At 36.1% G+C, this 19318-nt stretch overlaps 2 protein-coding genes across 2 annotated transcripts; both read left to right on the forward strand.

Moving 5' to 3' along the window:
* The first annotated feature begins 339 nt into the window (after window positions 1-339).
* LOC145229423 (sodium- and chloride-dependent neutral and basic amino acid transporter B(0+)-like) lies at window positions 340-8597 on the forward strand. The gene is made up of 13 exons (XM_080094762.1): window positions 340-582; window positions 1072-1219; window positions 1798-1929; window positions 1987-2151; window positions 2216-2323; window positions 2427-2541; window positions 3008-3140; window positions 3303-3443; window positions 3692-3920; window positions 4595-4839; window positions 5348-5557; window positions 6128-6292; window positions 7098-8597. The coding sequence occupies exons 1-13, from the start codon at window positions 571-573 to the stop codon at window positions 7278-7280; spliced, it is 1986 nt and encodes a 661-aa protein (XP_079950888.1). The 5' UTR covers window positions 340-570; the 3' UTR covers window positions 7281-8597.
* Window positions 8598-10635: 2038 nt separating this feature from the next.
* Window positions 10636-17742, forward strand: LOC145229425 (sodium- and chloride-dependent neutral and basic amino acid transporter B(0+)-like). The gene is made up of 13 exons (XM_080094763.1): window positions 10636-10740; window positions 11587-11716; window positions 12145-12276; window positions 12795-12959; window positions 13369-13479; window positions 13733-13847; window positions 14183-14321; window positions 14604-14744; window positions 15218-15446; window positions 15730-15974; window positions 16535-16744; window positions 16849-17019; window positions 17405-17742. Exons 1-13 carry the CDS (start codon window positions 10729-10731, stop codon window positions 17585-17587), a joined length of 1983 nt encoding a protein of 660 aa, XP_079950889.1. The 5' UTR covers window positions 10636-10728; the 3' UTR covers window positions 17588-17742.
* The last annotated feature ends 1576 nt before the right edge of the window (window positions 17743-19318 follow it).

The following is a 19318-nucleotide window of genomic DNA, read 5'->3' on the forward strand; positions in this document are numbered from 1 at the left end:
AAGAAATCGTTTTCCAAATACCGGTATGTTTCAGCGTTGTGTGGGCGTGGTGAAAGCACGTTGACTTTTTTGCTTCATGCAAGCGTAGGTGCATGGTTTTGACTACTTTACAGGCGTCACTTTTCCGCGACGAGAAACAAAAAACTGTTGCGGTGCAAAGATTTGGTTGTAGCAAATACAGCAGACCTGTTTAGGCAGTTGCTTAAAATCTGTTTGCAACCATTGTTGTGCTTTGAAAAGGTAATTAGGCCTGTGTAGTTGCCTAATTTATAACGAGGAAATCGAATCGTATTAATCAGTTGTTTTTTTCAGGTATTTAGTATTTAAATAGCGTTATTTGCATGTATGTGATTACACATTCATCACATTTACATGCACGTTAAGTATGCGGCCGCAGGGTCAAAACTGACAGTGGGCTACAAAAAACGAAAAGAAAAGATCTAGCTGTGCTTGTAGCGTGTTACGTGCACTACAACTTTCTTTTGCCTGCAGGCAGCGGTTGATAAGGGTTGAAAGCTTTTTAACAGAACATTGCTGCAGTGTTATTGGCCTTGTGCAAGACGTAAAAAAATGGTGCAAGACGTAAGTAATAAACTATTTAAAATGGCTATTATTAGGCAAACAATTATTATCTTAGCGCCCGTGTTGTAATTGTCAAAAACGTCCTTCTGTTTTAATTGCGCTACTGCCGTAACTTCATGCACGAAAAATTGGTCTATATTTATCATCGAAGAAACCGAGCAAAAGATAATAAAACGAAATGAATGAATACAAAGTTGTAATTAGCCATTCTTTACTTTTTGTTATGTTTTCATTGACAGCAATGCGAATTGTTTTGGTTATTTATTAGCGCCTGGGCCATTTGTTTTAAACTAAAAGATAAAAGGCCAACAACTTTGCATTACCTATACTTTTGGCCTGAGTTTACGCCCCAAGCCCTGAAATATATGTGACCAGTTACTAAACTCATTGGACAATAATACCAACCTTCTTCGTTCCTCCTTTCTTGCAAAACGACTACTTCTCAGACTATACGCGATCAAGCGTGATTAATACATTGTGATGTCATAGGGCGATATGATGGTCAATGAAAAAGATGAAAATCAGGAGCGCGGGAATTGGGATAGTAAAGCTGATTATCTGCTATCTTGTATTGGTTATGCTGTAGGATTAGGAAACGTGTGGAGGTTTCCTTTTCTGGCATTTCGCAACGGTGGAGGTGAGGCGTTTCTTTCTTTTCTAACTGGGTCAAGACGGTACTTAACCGCCGCTGGTGTTTTTACTGCCATTTGATGTTTGCTCGTGGTTTCACCAAAATGTTGTAACCTGGTGCACATTGCGTTTGTTGGCTATTATTGCCTGTTCTACAAGTGGTTTTCATCTTGTAAACTTTTGTAGAATTATTTTGTGATAATTTCAAAACGCGGAAATAAAGTAAGGCTGTAAAATCGACAGAAATACTTTTACCAGAATGTGCACAATGACTAACAAATTGAAAAATCGTTGTAAAACAAACTCTTTATATAAGATGTTGCTGCCAGACATAATATCAACTACATAGAGCTCTTCTGGCAATTGTATTTTTGTACCGACGTTTCGATGAAAGCGACCTGTATAGGACGTCGAAACGTCGGTACAGTTGCCAAAAGAGTTTTTTTTAGTTGATAAGTCATATTTGTTGGTGACTCATATGTTGAAATTAAAGCTAACGAATTTTGCATTTAGCCGTTTAAGAAACACACGCCCTCTGCTAGATTCTAAATCACATTTTTCAACCACGTTTGTTTTGCATTTTAGGTGCGTTTCTCATCCCTTACTTCATCATGTTAGCTTTAGCCGGTCTTCCAGTGTTTTTCTTGGAATGTGCCTTGGGCCAATTTTCCAGTCTCGGGCCGATTTCGGTTTTCAAATTCAGTCCTATATTGAAAGGTATATTAGCCCCGTTTGGCAGACAAAGAAAATATGACCAACATATTTTGATTTTAGGAATCGGAATTTGCATGGTGATTTTAAATATCATCGTCTCAATCTATTACAACATCATCATCGCTTATACAGTGTTTTACTTTTTCTCATCGTTTACTTCAACGTTGCCATGGGAAACGTGTAACAATTGGTGGAACAATAACGCAACATGCAGCACAACTTTCAGTAAGACCTGAATTTATTGCTTTCGCTATGTTTAGATTTTTTTCTTTGAATCGTTTTTTCACAGAACAAGTTTGCAACGTCACAGTTTCGTCATTCCCCAATAACTCCATAGTCCAGAGGTGGATAAACAACTTTAAATTGGGGACTGACAACGATACCACCTTCAATTCTGGCAAGTTCAAGCTTTTTTATGTGAATTTGTCTTTTATAATTTGAATGTATAGCACCTACATTAGTGTAGAATTTGGCGGTAACCCTTTATTTCGTTGATACAGTCTTTCGCACCACCGCCCTTAATCTTACCACCGATCTTGGGGTAAATCTTACCGATGTCGGATGCGTTAACTTCACCACGGCTCGTGGAACCAGTGCCAGTGAGGAATACTGGGAGTAAGTAAAGCTCTGATCTGCCTAATACTCTATGGCATAGAGTCTATGCGGTAATGACTAATGATTTCGCGTGCTAAAGTTTTTCTGAGTAATAATGGTTTGTGCAACCTGATCGTAGTAGAGGAAGATTTGTGCGTGAGGGCTGGATTTTAAGACTATTAAATGATTAACAACTGAAAACAAGCAATGTAACTGTTCTAATTATGGTACTTCAATATAAAATTGTTTTTCATACCATAAAAATCACCTTGAGTGCCAACCCTGGCACGCGTTGCCGACCCCTGCACTAGAGAAACAAGATTTAAAGTTTAAATTTTAAACGATGCATGATTATGTTGAAAATAAAACGTTGGGTCATACCTCAATAAACTAATACGACCTAAAATATTTACAATATATTTCACGAAGCTTTGTTTGCTGCATTGATATTTGAGCCATTTTTGATTGTCTGTTCAATGGTTTGTAGATCTTATGCCCTTCAACGTTCAGTAGACATTGATCACACCGGTTCAGTCGTTACTCCCCTTGCCTTGTCACTTCTTCTTGCGTGGGTCGTTGTGTACTTCAGTATGATCCGTGGCATCAAGTCATCAGGAAAGGTAATTTGGTGTAATGACTTATGGCTGCATGTACTGCACATTTTCTAATGTCACCTAAAAGAACATATTTAATATTCTACGGAAAAGGGTTTTGTACGGAAAAGGATAGTTAATCTTGAAAAGAGTAAATTTAAAATAATTGTCAGCGAAAAATGCTTTTAGGTAGTTTACTTTACTGCAATATTCCCCTACGTGGTTCTGCTGATTTTGCTAATTCGTGGTGCCACGCTGGAGGGCGCTATTGATGGAATTCAATTTTACATCGGGAACCAAACTGATCTCACCAAACTCTCAGATGCTGATGTAAGAAAAAAATAAGTGTTTTGCTGATTAAAACAAAGTGTATTGACTATATTCAAGACAACTACAGTGATTCTTTTTTTTTGAAAATACACCTTTGCGATGTTTTTCACGTTAAACGAGATTTACACGTTAAAAACAACGTTTGCAAGAGTAAAGTATTGTTTTTTCATGAAACTGTTTGCTGTGTGCCACTGAACCAGCATTTCAAGCATTCTTACGCCTTTTTATCACTCGTGCACACATTACAGGTTTGGAAAGATGCTGCAACACAGATTTTTTTTTCACTGAGCGCTGCTTGGGGAGGTTTGATCGCTCTCTCATCTTACAACAAGTTCCACAACAATTGTTTTCATGACGCCATCATAGTTTGCTCAACCAATTGCCTTACTTCGCTTTTTGCTGGATTCTCCATATTTACTGTAGTGGGACATATGGCAAAAACTCTGGGCAAACAGGTTGACGAAGTTGTCAATTCAGGTAAGTGTTTTATTTCGATTTTTTGCAGCATTATGTTGATATTATGTGATGATACGGTTTTAAAAACATAGGTTTTTTTTTTGGCCCTTGCGATCAAATGGGTGTTGTTTTACCGTAAATTTGTCTACTTAACTACTTAATTCCCACCAAATCGGTAACTGTTCATTGTTTGTTACACGAAAAGATAAGAGAGTGTTTATTGAAAACGGTAACTATCATTTTCACCTTTCAAAAATACTTTTTCCCTTTTTTTCTACTAAAATAACTTTTAAAACGCAAGTTAAATTGGTCAAATATTGCTTGAAATTGGTGCACTATACTTACTTGCAATCGAAAAATGTTAAGATAGTATAGAAATGTTTTCTAAGCCAAAGAAATATCGAACACGGTCCTGTTTCGTTTCGACCAACAGTTTCGAAAACCTGTTTGTAAGAGAAATTTATAGGATGAAGTTTTTTAGGTTGAAGTTTAGCCGTTTTTATAGTGACTGTTTATTAGACTAAAGCGACTCCTTCTTTTCTTGAGCCCAAAGCAAGGTATCTTGCAATACATTTTCACAAAAAACAAGAAACCCAATTTTTGTTTTTGAGGCTACCCGTCCACTCCTTGTTTTTTAGGGTACAACTCCACCTCATACACATTCTCTGTAACCTGTGTGTATATCTTGTATTTAGGGTTCAGTCTTGCTTTCGTGGCTTACCCGGAGGCGATTGCGCAACTTCCTGTCTCCCCTCTTTGGGCGATTCTATTCTTCCTCATGCTTTTCACCCTGGGACTTGACAGTCAGTTTACAGGAGTTGAAGCGATTCTGACGGCATTTATTGATTTGTTTCCAAGGCAACTCCGACATAGGAGAGCTGTACTTACACTAGCGACCATGATTGTATTGTTTTTACTGGGAATACCATGTGTTACAGAGGTTAGCTGTGTTGTGACTTTCATCAAGGCCCTTCTTTAATGTTACTTCTATATGCGTTTTTTTTTCTTGGCCAAGACCTGTTTGTTTTCACATTTTGTTAAAGGTCTTACCTGTTTTGGATTGTGTATCTAAAGAAATCCACTGACAATTAAACGACTAGGGCGATTCCAATTATTGAAATTACCAGGTCCTTAAAATCCTATTCACCAAATTACATTTGAGTATACGATTCGCGAACACTTAAGTTTAGAAATATTTAGGTAGGCGTCCTCCCATTTTACAGGTTTTAAAATCTGTTGCTAAACATCAAAATGGTAGAAATAGTCAAAGAACCACAGAGTTTAATGCAAGGTATGTTGTAAAGACTACTTTAGAAGTAGTATTATTTTAACATATGCGCTTAGTGTAATTTGCTCATATTCAAATCTGTGCATCTGTACCCTAGACCTAGAATTCCTTCATGTTGTTTTATATGTGATGCTGATATCCAAAACTATTTTTGCTTTAGGCTGGAATATATTGGCTGAATTTGATCGATCACTACTCGGCTGGTTGGGGTCTAATCTTCATAGCTGTTTTGGAGTTGGTTGGTGTATCATGGGTGTATGGTGGAAATCGCTTCATCGAAGATATTGAAATGATGATTGGCAAAAAGAATTGGGTATTTTGGCTTTACTGGAGAGCTTGCTGGTTTTTTATATCGCCTCTGTTGTTGTTGGTAAGAGAAACACAAGCTATATGTTTATTTTCACTTGTTTTAATTTGTTTGTTGAACGATTATTTACTTTACTTTATGAAATTAACTTAAGTAATGGCTTCGATTTAAAGGGCTCGAGTCCAGCTTGTTTTAGTTTGGTTTTACCAATGACTGACCATTACTCTCAGCTTTCAGGTACCCCATTATATATTTAAAACCTTTACAATATGACCCAACGTACTTTTGCTGTATCACGTAAGGCCAACCGATTTGTTTAAATGTTAAATAATTGAATCTCCGAACTTGGCAATCTAAAGGTAACCTACGCTTTTATCCTACAATTGATTCGGAAATGTAAAACAGGTTTTATGCTAAATAAACTTGGAACAACTCATTTTGCACTCAAAACAGCAAAATTTCGAATGGTTTTATTTTTGTTACACACGTAACCAGAACAAGTTTGTTATTGTGCCTGGATGCAAGAAATGTATATTTGATACGATTTTAGAGTACCACATTAGCCTGGTTGGGCTTCCAAGATAACTTCATATTAGCTGTATTTCTTTTTCTTGGTAAACCATTTTGTTGCAGGCTGTATTGATTTGGTCGTTGGTTACTTTCACTCCACCCGATTATGCTGGTGTTCCGTATCCGGAGTGGGCAAACGCTATTGGTTGGTGCTCGGTGATATTTGGTCTCGCTTTTATCCCAGTCATGGCAATTGTAGCGATCATCAAACATGGAGGATTTTTTCAAGTATGTTCTGCATTTATATTAAAAATAGATGCTGCCTTTAAGTCAAAAATAGCAGCATTGTTTTTGAAGCGTCGGTACGTCTTGTCGTGTCGTATTAATTTGTGTTTGAAATCTCTTGTTATTGCCAATGTTCTAAATATTCACTGCTCCGCCATAAATGCGTTGACTATTTATTTGTAAATCAATACCAACAATGTGCAAACTATGTTCCTTAAGATGTATTAGTATTTCTCTTAAAACTTTATGGCAACAAAAAATATATTCAACCTATCTTACCACACACTAACCTTGTACTTTAGTTTAGTTAACCAATAGTGCAAGGACGTATTCGGTTAACACCTGTGTTACCTTTAAGCTAAGTTTTTGTGAAGATGCACACTGCTTTAACATTCCCAGCGCAAGTAAATATATTCAAAACAATTTAAACATTCCACATCACCTATAAAATTCCACATCACCTATATGTGAAAGTTACAATATGTAAAAACTGTAACTGACGGTTTATACCACAGTTATAAGCCGGCCTGAAATTATGGTCTGAACCAGACCAATAACGATTAAAAAAACAAAACCTGAAACAGACCCGAAAGTGGGTGTAATGTAGAAATGATGACGAGTATAAAGTCTGGTTATGTCCGTTTTATTTTAACTCAAGCCGAAACCCGACCTAAAAAGCCGGCCTGACTTCCAACTTTCGTTTTTGATTACGGGGGACATAAGTGAAAAACTAAAAAAAATATCATAAACATTGGCTGCTTTTTATCACTTCGGGTAAGAGTAAACATACGTTTGCTTATGTACACAGGCATGTTCTCCCGCTTCGGACTGGGGTCCGTTTCTGAAAAAGTTTCGAGGTGACCGCTACGCGAATATGGACGAACCCGAGGAGTCTTTGGCAGTGAAGGAAGGCACTAATGGAGTGGAAATGAAGGGAGAGCCCAACCCCGGTTACCATGAAGACATAGACGAAAGTCAAACAAAAATGTAATGAGCATATGTTAACGCACATATTGCACGTCCAAAAATTTGAAATGTTTATCATGACGTATGTCGTCCCAAAAATATTGGATGAAAACTTTTAATGTAATGATTGTAATTAACATACAAAAGATATGAGCTCAGATGATTACAAAATATCGTTTCGATAGGCCAAAAACACGCCTAATGTAAACGTGATGTAAGTGAAGCAGCAACGTTTGTGTAAGGTCTACATCTACATGCTAATTAAGTTGACCTTTCGAATCAGATTAACCCGTAACTTTACTACAGTATACTTATGTCGACTAACGCTGTGTCTTGTAATTGCGCAATGAACTCATTCGGGAAAAATCACCCTATTGATGAGAAGCGTTATACAGCATGATAAAATCTGTGTCTAGGAATTGTGCTAATTTTTTTGCATAAACATCAGTTTGGCGTCCCTCGACTAACTATCATTGTAAAACGTTATGGTCATATATGCTAATGTTTAAACTTTCGCAACGAATTGCAAATTGTCGATTCTTTAAAACTCTTTTTTTTATCCAACTCATTTCTCTAACTTTTTATACGTTTGTAACGATATTAACATGAAAATTCACAAGAAATTGTCAAAAAAGCATTGGAGAAGAAAAGTATGTTCTATTTTGTCGAAATGCAATTTATGAAAAAAAAGATATGGTGTATAACCCTTTATTGCGAGTCTTGCTAATCACGTAGTCAGTCAGTGCATCGGATTCATCATACACACAACAATATCTTGCCACAGGTCATATAGAAGGTCGGACCGATGTTTCAATTGTTTTGAGCATCGGTAGAATTTATGATACGCCGCAAGGCATGTTATTTGACCGGCCAAACCTGGTTTCTGACACAAGCATCACCGTTTTTGCTTGTCGCCTGTAATGCCCTAATCGCCCTCCTATAAACACAATAATATGTTGGTAAAATTGCATTTGCTTTACTCATTGCAACCGTCATGCTTTTGTTAGAACTTCTTGCGATTTGAAATCAAAGAGCATTGCGATGACTTCAAAATTAGAACTGCTTTTTGACATATGCTGGTGTACATTTGCAGCAACGTTAGAGTTTTACTAAATTTGTTTTACTTCGTTTTTTTGGCACTGATGGCATATTTTGTTGCTGTTTTGTTTACCTTTAAAAAAATGATTGGTTATTTTTTTGGCTTTACCTTGCAATAATTGTGTTGATGCGTAACTGCTTACATTAAATACATTTTCGTTTTACAATATTTAGTAGGTGGGAAAATTGCATTTGCATGCTGTCTCACTGTTTAAGTTTTTCTGAGATAAAAATCCAATTTTGAGCTGTTATTGCCAAAAACTTATTATAAGTCACTTTTAATATATGTTAGCAGTTTTAAGAAAACATTTTTTCTAGGATGTTGTTTTCGGATTCTTGTATTAAACATATAAATTTAAAGTTAGTAACAGTTCAGTAACGTTAAACTGAAGTATTGATCATACTTTGCGTGTTACTGTTTACGTGACCCGTTCCCAATAGAATCAACCGAGCGACACCTCACAACGACTTCAACGTCTTATCAGGCAACACAAATGGCCTTATCAAGCACCACAGCAACAACAATATTGCTGAAGAGGTCTTAAGTTTCAGTGAAAAAGCATTGAAGTGTCGGTTTAACTTGCGCAAGATAGTAGATTCAGTTCACTGGAAAAAAATGTTGTCAGCGTGCCTATGGCTGTGCAAAAAGTTGGTGTAAGTTATAAAAAGAGCTAAGATAAGAAATTGGCGGCTTGGACCATATCAGCCCAAGGCGCTCCAGTCGTAGTAAAAAAAAGTTGATATCATTGAGTTACCTGAGGGAAAAGAAAAAAAGGCCTTCGTTCAGCAAGACACTGGTAGGTTGGGCGTTGTCATTCGATTTTCTGCGCTAATAATGAAGAGACTGATATATCGTAAACAGAATAAATGTGTAGAGAATGTTAAGACTAAACCCGTACTACAAACGTATTGCTACACTTACTCTAAGTGGGACTAGGGCTTGTTTTAACGTTATTTCAGCATTTCAGTGTGCGAAAGTTAAAACTATTGTGGGTAGAACCTGTTTTGTACTGAATCTAGAAACTCTGAAGCATAATCAGTATAAAACTGAGGAATACAAATTTTACCCAAAAAAGTGCATCTTAAGATCTTTTGAAAACACAGAGTAGAACGACAGTCATTATCAGTTAGATCATGTATTTGTTAATCAATTTAGAATTTTCTGACAGAATTTAAAGATTAAATTTACTTTAGATATTTCACTTATTTGTATGAATGTATATTTCGTCTAAAATTTGTCTTTTAAAGTCACACAATAATACAATGAGTTACTTTCGGCATTGTACTTATTCCAGTGCGCTAGCGCCAAGAATGGCAAGCTTGGTAAACATGTAGCTTAGTTCAAAACACTCCAATACATCGTAAACCGTAACGAAGTAATGAAAAGTTTTTGAAGTGGTTGAGTCGAATAGAGTCATTCAAACCACACAATACTCAGCAAGAGAAAACCTCCCATTCATAAAATTGTGTTGGGATTGTCACTGTGCTATAATTCAGTTTTCTTGCCGCTTTACCAGTGTATATTCTAATTTGTCAGGAACTAAGATTATTTATGGTTTTGTATCAGAACAATAGTTATTATGATGAGCAAGTTTTTGAAGATGTTTAAAGACTTTATGATATATGTGATGTATTTATGCAGAAAGCGAACTACAAATGTTTTAAAAAACAGCGTTTTCGGCACAATAAAGTACTTACACCTAAAATGACTATTAAATGAGTCGCTTTTACGTCCTACATCGGGTCTAAGCTACTGTAAAAACAAACAACCAAAAGTAATGCCTCAAATGTATAACCTGTAAAGACCAAAGGTTCTGCGCTTTTTGACGCATTGTTAGTATGATTTGTGCCCTATTGTTTGTTTTCGCCGCCGGCTGATTACCGCAGAAGACGATCCGACAATTAATGTGCAACTTTTGAACGACGTAAATTAACGACTGTGCCGGTGTAACCAGCCACGTAATCTGAAGGCAGCGACGCTTGTGCAAATCGCATTGATAATTTCAGACTGTTATAAGATTAGCATGCTTACTGGGAACTACAGTTTTAGACCAGTTGACCAGGTTTAAAAAATCCACAACTTTAAATTTGTAGCTAGATTTATGTATAAATGTACTTTGCACTGGAAACTAAATAGCAAAAGTTTGGTTTTGTATTGTTTTCAACGTGAATATTACACCTAATTGATATTTTTGAATGTATGGAAATCAGAAATTTAATGCGTTCATTCCAGTTCTGAAATACCATCAAGAATTTAGTACTTGTTTCCTAATTGAAAAGTGTTTGTTTCTGACCTCATTAACATTTCTGTTTTAGACGTAGTTAATCTAGTTTTTTTTGCTGATTTATGTAAAGCATCGACTTTGAATTGAGAAATGCCAAAAGAGGTAGGAGTGTAGGCCCACTTATTAACCTTTTTATATCCTTATCGTCCGGCGAATATGTACGAAAGCTTAACCGTAGATTTATCATTTGCCTTCGGGCATTAGATCAATGACTTCACTTCGACCGGTTAGCGACGATTTATATTTTACACGCTTGCGGCACGAACGTCGGTGTAAACAAGTTTGCCTGGTTGAACAAAGTTAAAGATGCTACTGTGTTTTAGCATATCAAATTACGAGACGCATAACAGTAACAGAGCTACATTTCAGTACATTTCATGTATGTCATACTTGCATTACAAACTCCCCGGGCAACAATCACAAAATTTAAGAAAATAACTTCCTTTTAAATGCATAAAATTAAAATAAACCTCTTTGCGACATAAATTACTTAAATAATTGTAAACGTGTTCAATATAAACTTTTATGAAACCCTGTGTGCTTATGAAGGAAGTGAAAGCAATCTATTTTTCCACTACTTGGACCTTTCTTTTTTGAGGACGAATGAGAAAACATAGCACTTAACAGCACGAGTCATTGTGAAGCCTTGTTAGTTTTGTGGAATGACGTGATTGTAACTAAGTTATGATTCATGTTTTACGTCACCTGTGTGACACACGTTTCTGCTGTCGAGGCCAGTAATACGAGAAGAGGACTAATTGCTAAATTTTCGTTCGTTTGTTGATTTGTTTGTTTGTGTTTAATTTGTTGAAATTCTCTGCTTTCTTTTATCAAATATCAAAAGTTAAATTAGAACACTTAAGTGCCGCTTCCTGCATAAAAAGCATTTAGATGATAATTACATATTTATTAGAAAAAATTTGGTAATTCTTTTTTACTTTACAACAGAGCAATGACGAGAATACGGACAGGGGGAACTGGGACAACAAAGCAGATTACTTACTCTCGTGCATCGGATATGCTGTAGGATTGGGAAATGTTTGGAGATTTCCCTACTTGGCTTACGAAAACGGAGGAGGTATGATAGCAAAAACACCTGTTTCTGTAAAATTTTAACAAAAACTTTCCGAAAGTTGCGAGATGTGAAATAGTTTTAAATAAGCTGTTGCTGTCAGGCATAATATCAACTTTATAGAGCTCTGCTGGCAATTGTCGGAAGAGTTCTATAAAGCTTAAATAGTTTTTTCGGCCTAAGGGATCATGTGATTTCGTGTGTCACGAGACGAACTAAGAAATGTGGTTGGAGTTTTCTGAAAGGACATTTTATCGCCAATTGTGGCTTTACTTCCCTTTTTGTATTCGAGAAAGGTTTTGGTTTGAAGCCTTTGACCTAGCCTTAAAAAGCCCCTTTGAATCGATTTTTCACCATCACAAACCAAAAGTTGTTTTGCATTTTATAGTTGATAATAATGTACAAAAACTAAATGGTTGGGCATTACTTTACAGGAGCTTTCATCATTCCGTATGTTGTCATGTTGGTGTTTGCTGGACTGCCAATCTTTTTCATGGAAGTAGCATTGGGTCAGTTTTCAAGTCTTGGTCCAACTGCTGTTTGGAAGTTCAGCCCCATTTTCAAAGGTAAAAACAGTTCTTTTAAATTCTGTTTGCAAACGTTACACCTTATACAACACTGTTTTCCGTTTTTGCTCTGTCTGTTTTTGTAGAAAGTCGATAACCATTTTTTGTTTGTACAATGTTTGTGCAATGACATATAAAGTGTGTGCAATGCTAGTTACATGTGTAAAAACAAATGTGCAAAGCAAAACTCCGACAAAACAGTGATTTTGCGAACGTGAAAAAAAATATGGGTCAAAATACACTTTAGTTTGGAAGTGTTGGTTCTTTCGTTTTTACCACTTCAACATACACCACAGTGTGTAGCCCTCGGGCCAGAACACAAACCAAATACCTTCGTGCATTGCGGCAAAAACGACATGTTTTAACGTTTAATTTTAGAAGAGCAATAGTTACGCATCACAAAACATGTGCCCGCATTGCGTTGAAACGCTTCCAAGCAACTTGCAAACTTGTCATTTGCGATGCGTTTTATTTTGGCGTTAACCACTTTTGGACTGATTTTGTGGTGTTTTTTTCAGGTGTCGGAGTTTGCATGGTTGTTCTTAGTGCGATGGTCGGTATTTACTACAACGTCATCATTGCCTACACCGTGTTTTATTTCTTTTCGTCCCTGACGTCACTGTTGCCATGGGAATCCTGCAAAAACTGGTGGAACAATGCAACTACCTGCAGTGCTAAATTTAGTAAGTATCCATTCGTTCAAATAAGTATATTTTTGTAAGAAGTCTTTTACATTTAGGTTTATTGTTTGATACATTTCATGGCCATTTGTATTAAATTTGTTTTTTAAATTAGTTGATTAAGTTGTTCACTTTTTACAAATTAAGTTTAGTTAAGCCTATTTGCTTAGCTCCTGTAGCAATCGTGCCTATCATTTTCAATTTTGCGTAACAATTCTTTCTGGGTAACATTACCACACCGTTACGCTATGTCACCCAGTTTAAGATTGACTTCAGAATCTAACTAACAGTGTTTTCATTATGTTGTTCTTTGCACAAAAACTATGTTATATGTTAAACTTATCTTTCTTCTGGCCACGTACAAGAAAATATATTTTTAAAGTTTGTAAGATTCCGATGTTTTATTTTCCAGTTCCCGTTTGCAACATTAATCTTACTGGCGTAGCTCTGACTCCAGATGAACTTCAGTTTGTTAATTTTTCCAACAACTCGTTTATTGGAGGTTCAATGGATTTCATGGACGGTAAGGACCAATATATTAGAATGCTAAGTAAATTTTGACCAAGTTGTGAAGAACACATAATGGCACATTTACACCTTTTTATTTATACCTTAGTAAACATTGGTTAATGCAGTCTGTTTGTTGCTTAGTTAACGTTAAAAGATCCGGGTCTTTGATAACAAACCTTTCGATTCTCAACCATCGTTGCCCATTCTCTAAATCTCTGTCAGAAATGTTGTATAAAAATTTAGTTCTAAACCCTTCGTATTCACAGTATTGCAAGTCGATGCTGAGAGTTTCTTTGTAATCACAAGTAGGAATGGAAGTGAGTACGGATGTGAAAAGTTTATTGGACGCAGACAAACCAGTCCTTCGGAAGAATATTGGAAGTAAGTGTTCGGCGATAAAGCTAATGTCAGTTTTAGTGCTTCTACCATTTTGGCAAAAAAATACGAATTTCAAAGTTTGCACGATCTGTTATGTGATTCAGAACTTGCTTTCTGAATACTGTCTCTTTTCTTTTCGCCTTTTGTACCGAAGAAATGCTAAATTATGTCAGCAAAAATATATTACCAGTAGAAAAATAATATGTGACACTAAGTTCTCTTTGACATTAGTTCAACAAACTTAGTCTTATTTAGAAACAACCTTTAAACTATTACTCTCGTTTAAATGTGATTTTGCCTATAATGAACTGAAACCAAGCATCATTTTTGCCCCGCAGCTTCTATGCATTGAACAAAGCACCAGGAATCGATACCGAGTACACTGGAAATGTTAACTCGCATCTTGCCCTGTCTCTTCTTGTCGCATGGATTGTGGTTTTCTACAGTTTGATTAAAGGAGTCAAATCATCCGGAAAGGTACAAATTCAATCGAACATCACTTTTAATTATTAGCAAATGATGTACAGCTTAAGATACATTTATAGTATTATAACGAATAATAATGTACATGCAACTGTAGCGTTTTACAAGTATAACCTGAGAATTAATTGAGTCTTTTTGTCTCTAAGTGCTTGCCACAGGCGACAGATCAATTATTTGTACAATATATTATAGAAGTTTGCATCTATTCTACAGTGTGATTTTCATATTTTCTGTTACCTTAACATTGAGGCGCTCAATCAAACCTTTCCTCTCAAGGTCGTATATTTCACTGCTCTCTTTCCTTACCTGGTTCTGCTTATTCTTTTAATCCGTGGGGCGACACTTGAGGGCGCATATGACGGAGTGCAATATTACATCGGAGTCAACTCTGATCTGGAACGTCTGAAGGACGCAAATGTACGTATCCATAAACATTCGTGTTTGCTCAAAACACAATTATATATGACGCATCCAACGTTTTGACGTGTCAGTCGGGGCCTTTTCATAAGGGTTATATGGCACTCTACCCAAAGCAATCGTTATCATAACTCTACACAGGGTGTCAACAAAAAGAAAACCGGCTTAAACTAAGTGCCAAAACGCTGATAAAAAATGTAGTTTAGAGGTGTACGTATCCACAGTGTACAACTAACAAACATATCAGTGGTGGAATTCAGCCGGTTCGCACAGATTGTATAGAACCGTCTCACGGAACTTTATGAGATCAGCGAACCGGTTAGAATTACTGGTTACTGTCAATAGACTTTTTGCAACAGTACCGGCTGAAAAATGTGACTTTTGTGATAGAACAGGCTGACAAAAAATTGAAACCCCAACACTACATGCAACCAACGTTTTAATTCTTAACGAATAGTAAAATTCTCTTTCAGGTCTGGAAAGCTGCTGCAACTCAGATTTTCTTTTCACTGAGCGCAGCTTGGGGAGGTTTGATCGCTCTTTCATCTTACAACAAGTTCAACAACAACTGCTTTTACGACGCCGTGCTAGTTTGCTCAGTAAATTGCGCTACTTCGCTTTTTGCCGGGTTTGCCATTTTTACGGTGGTCGGTCACATGGCTCATGTTTTAGGCAAACCAGTTCCAGACGTCGTTGATTCAGGTAGGCAGTTTGCAACAGAAAAATAAAAAAAAAGATATAAAACATCTTTCTGAAAACTTTTTTTCAATTTTTTTCTCTTTTTAGTTGCTGTAAAATGTAAATGGTTAACTTACCACTTAATCAAACTTTAGGTTCAGTTTGATAAGCATAATACTTTCTATATGGTGGGAAAGTATTATTATTTTTGTCTACATTATTATTTTACAAAGGCATTTTGATTATGTAATAAATGGAGCAAAAAATGGTTTACAATTACCTCAAACTATCCTGCATTTGGTATCAGGTTTCGGTCTTGCTTTTGTGGCTTACCCGGAGGCGATTGCGCAACTTCCAGTATCACCTCTTTGGGCGATTCTCTTCTTCCTCATGCTTTTCACCCTGGGACTGGACAGTCAGTTTACTATCCTGGAAACAGTAAGCACTGCTATTATTGATGCGTATCCAAGGCAACTGCGATCCCGAAGATGGCAACTTATGCTGGTGTTGTCTGTCGTCATGTTCCTGTTGGGCTTGGTTTGTGTCACAAATGTAAGTACAGATTTATTTTATGACAACTCAATAATCTATTTTCCAAAGTCGTAAAACAATGATTGATTTTGATTTTTACCTATATTTTAGGGCACAACCCCCCAAAAAATTGCTTGTTGGTAGTGTATTTTGTTTCTCTGTGTGATGAAAGTAATCGACCAATCTAACTAAATTTATTTAGCTCAATATAATTAGCAACGACTAACTGAGAATTTCAAATATTTTCGTAACAGAATCAGTCAATGAATTTACATGGAATATAACTTATATATATATATTTCACCTAAAGCTAAATGGCACTTCAGTTCGTTTTAAATAGAATCATAAATAAACAGTGATCGCCAATAGCTATGCTGTCTGTTATAGGGTCTGATGCTGTTTAATATAATCACTCTCAGTTAATTTTCGATTAAAATCAAAAATGTCAAAACAATAACGTTTTGTAGATTTATCGACATCAATTTTGTTCATTATAAACAAATTGCAGGAAATTATTAATATCTTTATGGAAAAATGCGTAAATGTTTAAGTTGATATCTTTTTCATGATTCATTTTGTAGACTGGAATCTATTGGGTTGATTTGATTGATCATTATGCGGCTGGTTGGGGACTTCTCATTGTGGCTGTAATGGAACTGTTTGGTGTTTGTTACATCTACGGGGGAAACCGTTTTATTGAAGATATTGAGATGATGATTGGCAAAAAGCACTGGGCTTTCTGGATCTTCTGGAGAGCTTGCTGGTTTTTCATTTCACCTCTGCTTCTAACGGTATGTTCCAATCCTTATTTTTTTAATTTTTACTTTGGGAGACAATTCCTGTGTCTGTTTATGATAGTTGGAAATGTTTTAACAAATGTTTTTTGTGTTCTCAGGCTATTCTGGTTTGGTCGTTGGTGACCTTCAAAGGCAAAGCATATGGGTCTGGTGAATCGTACCCGGAATGGGCAAACGCTATTGGTTGGCTTATCATTGCGTTTGGAATTGTGTTTATTCCTTTGTTTGCAATCATTGCAATTATTCAGAAGAAAGGAAACATCTTTAAAGTAAGTTCATCGGAAATGCAAACAAATTGAATACTTTATGTTTTAAAGATCGAAATGCACGTATTTACGTATTGAAATATCACGTTCCATTAAAACTCTCAAATAACCAGTATTCATTGAATAAATAGTATACATAACAAGTTATTTTTATTATAAAATTTTTAACTAAGAAAGATACTTTGATTCATTTTTTTCTCTTCAGTTGTTGTTAAATCAGAAATAAAAATCAAGCAATACTGTTTTGCACACCAAGTAGACAAAAAAAAAGCAGTTGTTATATTGCAATTGTATTACAAAAAACGTTGCGACAAGTTTTTACCTCCTTAAGTTAAAGATTCATTGAAAAATTTGGAAACCAATAATAATAATTGGTCTGTTTTTCTAGGCTGCCTCACCATCCTCTGACTGGGGACCATACCTCAAGCAACATCGTGGACAACGATACGCCAATATTGACGAGCCACGCGAGGCGATAGAGATTGCCAAAGCCATCAATGACACCAAAACACCAGGGGCAGAAAATCCTGTATACGAGGACGAGGAAAATTATGGTCAAACAAAAATGTAAACAAATTGTCTTTAAAAGCAATTTACTCGGGTGACCTGACTGATTGATCACGATTGCCTATATTTACTCTTTGTTTGGAAAATTAGATTGTGCCGTTTGTACATAGAAAGCCTTGTACCGTATGCTGCCAATAAATTCCAATCACTAACTGAAAACAGATGAGTATATGAAGTGTTGAATTCAGAGGAAGCTAGAAACACAAGCTAGAAAGATTTCGTTTGAGTCTTTTGCAAGAAGCAAGTCATGCGCATTACAAAAATTGATATTGCGTTCCTAATTTCCATGTCATGTTTAAACAACCAAATTGGATCGTTTGGTTTTTGGTCCTCAAGCTTTCAAATTGCCATGTCGGATTTAAACGGTCTTTCTAGCTTTGACATGAAGTGAAGCGAATGTCGGAAAAATGATCCTGTTGATATAGGGTCTGTCAAACACGTCATAGCATACGCGCTTGTAATACTGAGTAATTGCGTGTTATTGTGCTCATCATAGCATGACACTGCTCAAGATTTCATCGCGTGCTTGTCCCACCGATGTGTCTGCCGGACAGGTATGTTATCATCAAAATACAACAAACTGACTTGAGAAATACACTTCTTTTTTTGGAAAGTGTTTTCGGGGTATAGGTAAAACTTTTGCATTATCTTACTGCATAATATGTTAAGCTGTTTCACACACATTCACAACTACAGGAATGTAATAGTTCAACGTAAAGAAAACCATCAAAAAGAACATCAAAAAATATTAGCTACATTATATAAAACACATAAAACGAGCAATTTGCACACGTACAAAGCACCAGCACAAAAACAATACAAAGTAGAGATTCTATCATTCATACCAATATTGCATGTATAATTTTAACTGTCTATAATTAATCAGAGGTTCCTACCGAAAGTAAATTTTCACTAAGGGGTACTTTGCATGCGTTGGGGATAATTTAATGTCAGCAAATTTTTTTCAAGTATGCGAAATTATGATGTTAATGAATCTTTAACTATGGAAGTCGACAAACGGACTATTTAGAAAAAAACGGTGTCTTAAACTAATCAAAGCTTGCCTAAATAAACCCAATTTTACCTTTATCGGCTTTATAAAGTGTATTATTCAACCTGTTGCGATGTAACACCTGAACACAGAATAACTTTTTTTCACGTGTATCCTTTGGTGGCACGTTATCTTTTGCGACAACTTTGCATTTAAACGAAAAGCACCTTAAACTTACAGTGTATACACCACAAACAGCAATCCACTCAAGGTACCACATTTAGTCTGGCATGTTATATACGGAACCAGTGGCGTCGTCACCAAACGTGTACGGATGTGACGTTAATGTCACGTGGTTGTAAAGTTGATTAGGAACAACTTCCTTTTCCAAGCTCGTATCGACATGATAAATTGAGTTTTCTACCATTTCGCGGCCGTACACAGTTTCGTCGTAGACGTGACCATCGTAATGGTCAGTTGCGTTGACGTAGGTTGCTGACGTCATGGTGTCGTCATGATTTACGCCAAGCTTCTCAACCGAGTCGCCCGTTGACTTTATTCGCCGTTTTATCACACAGAATAAGGCAATCACCCCGATTACATATAATGCGATTAAGGGTATGGTTATTCCCTGAGAATAAAAATAATTTTTAATTATATCTGTAGATAAATTAAGTCATAAAAAGTACCAATCAAATTGGTATATTATGTATTGGGACATTTATGTTTTTCTAAAAAAATTTT

This window comes from Phallusia mammillata, chromosome 5, assembly GCF_965637545.1.
Source record: "Phallusia mammillata chromosome 5, kaPhaMamm4.hap1.1, whole genome shotgun sequence".
NCBI classification, from domain to species: Eukaryota; Metazoa; Chordata; class Ascidiacea; order Phlebobranchia; family Ascidiidae; genus Phallusia; species Phallusia mammillata.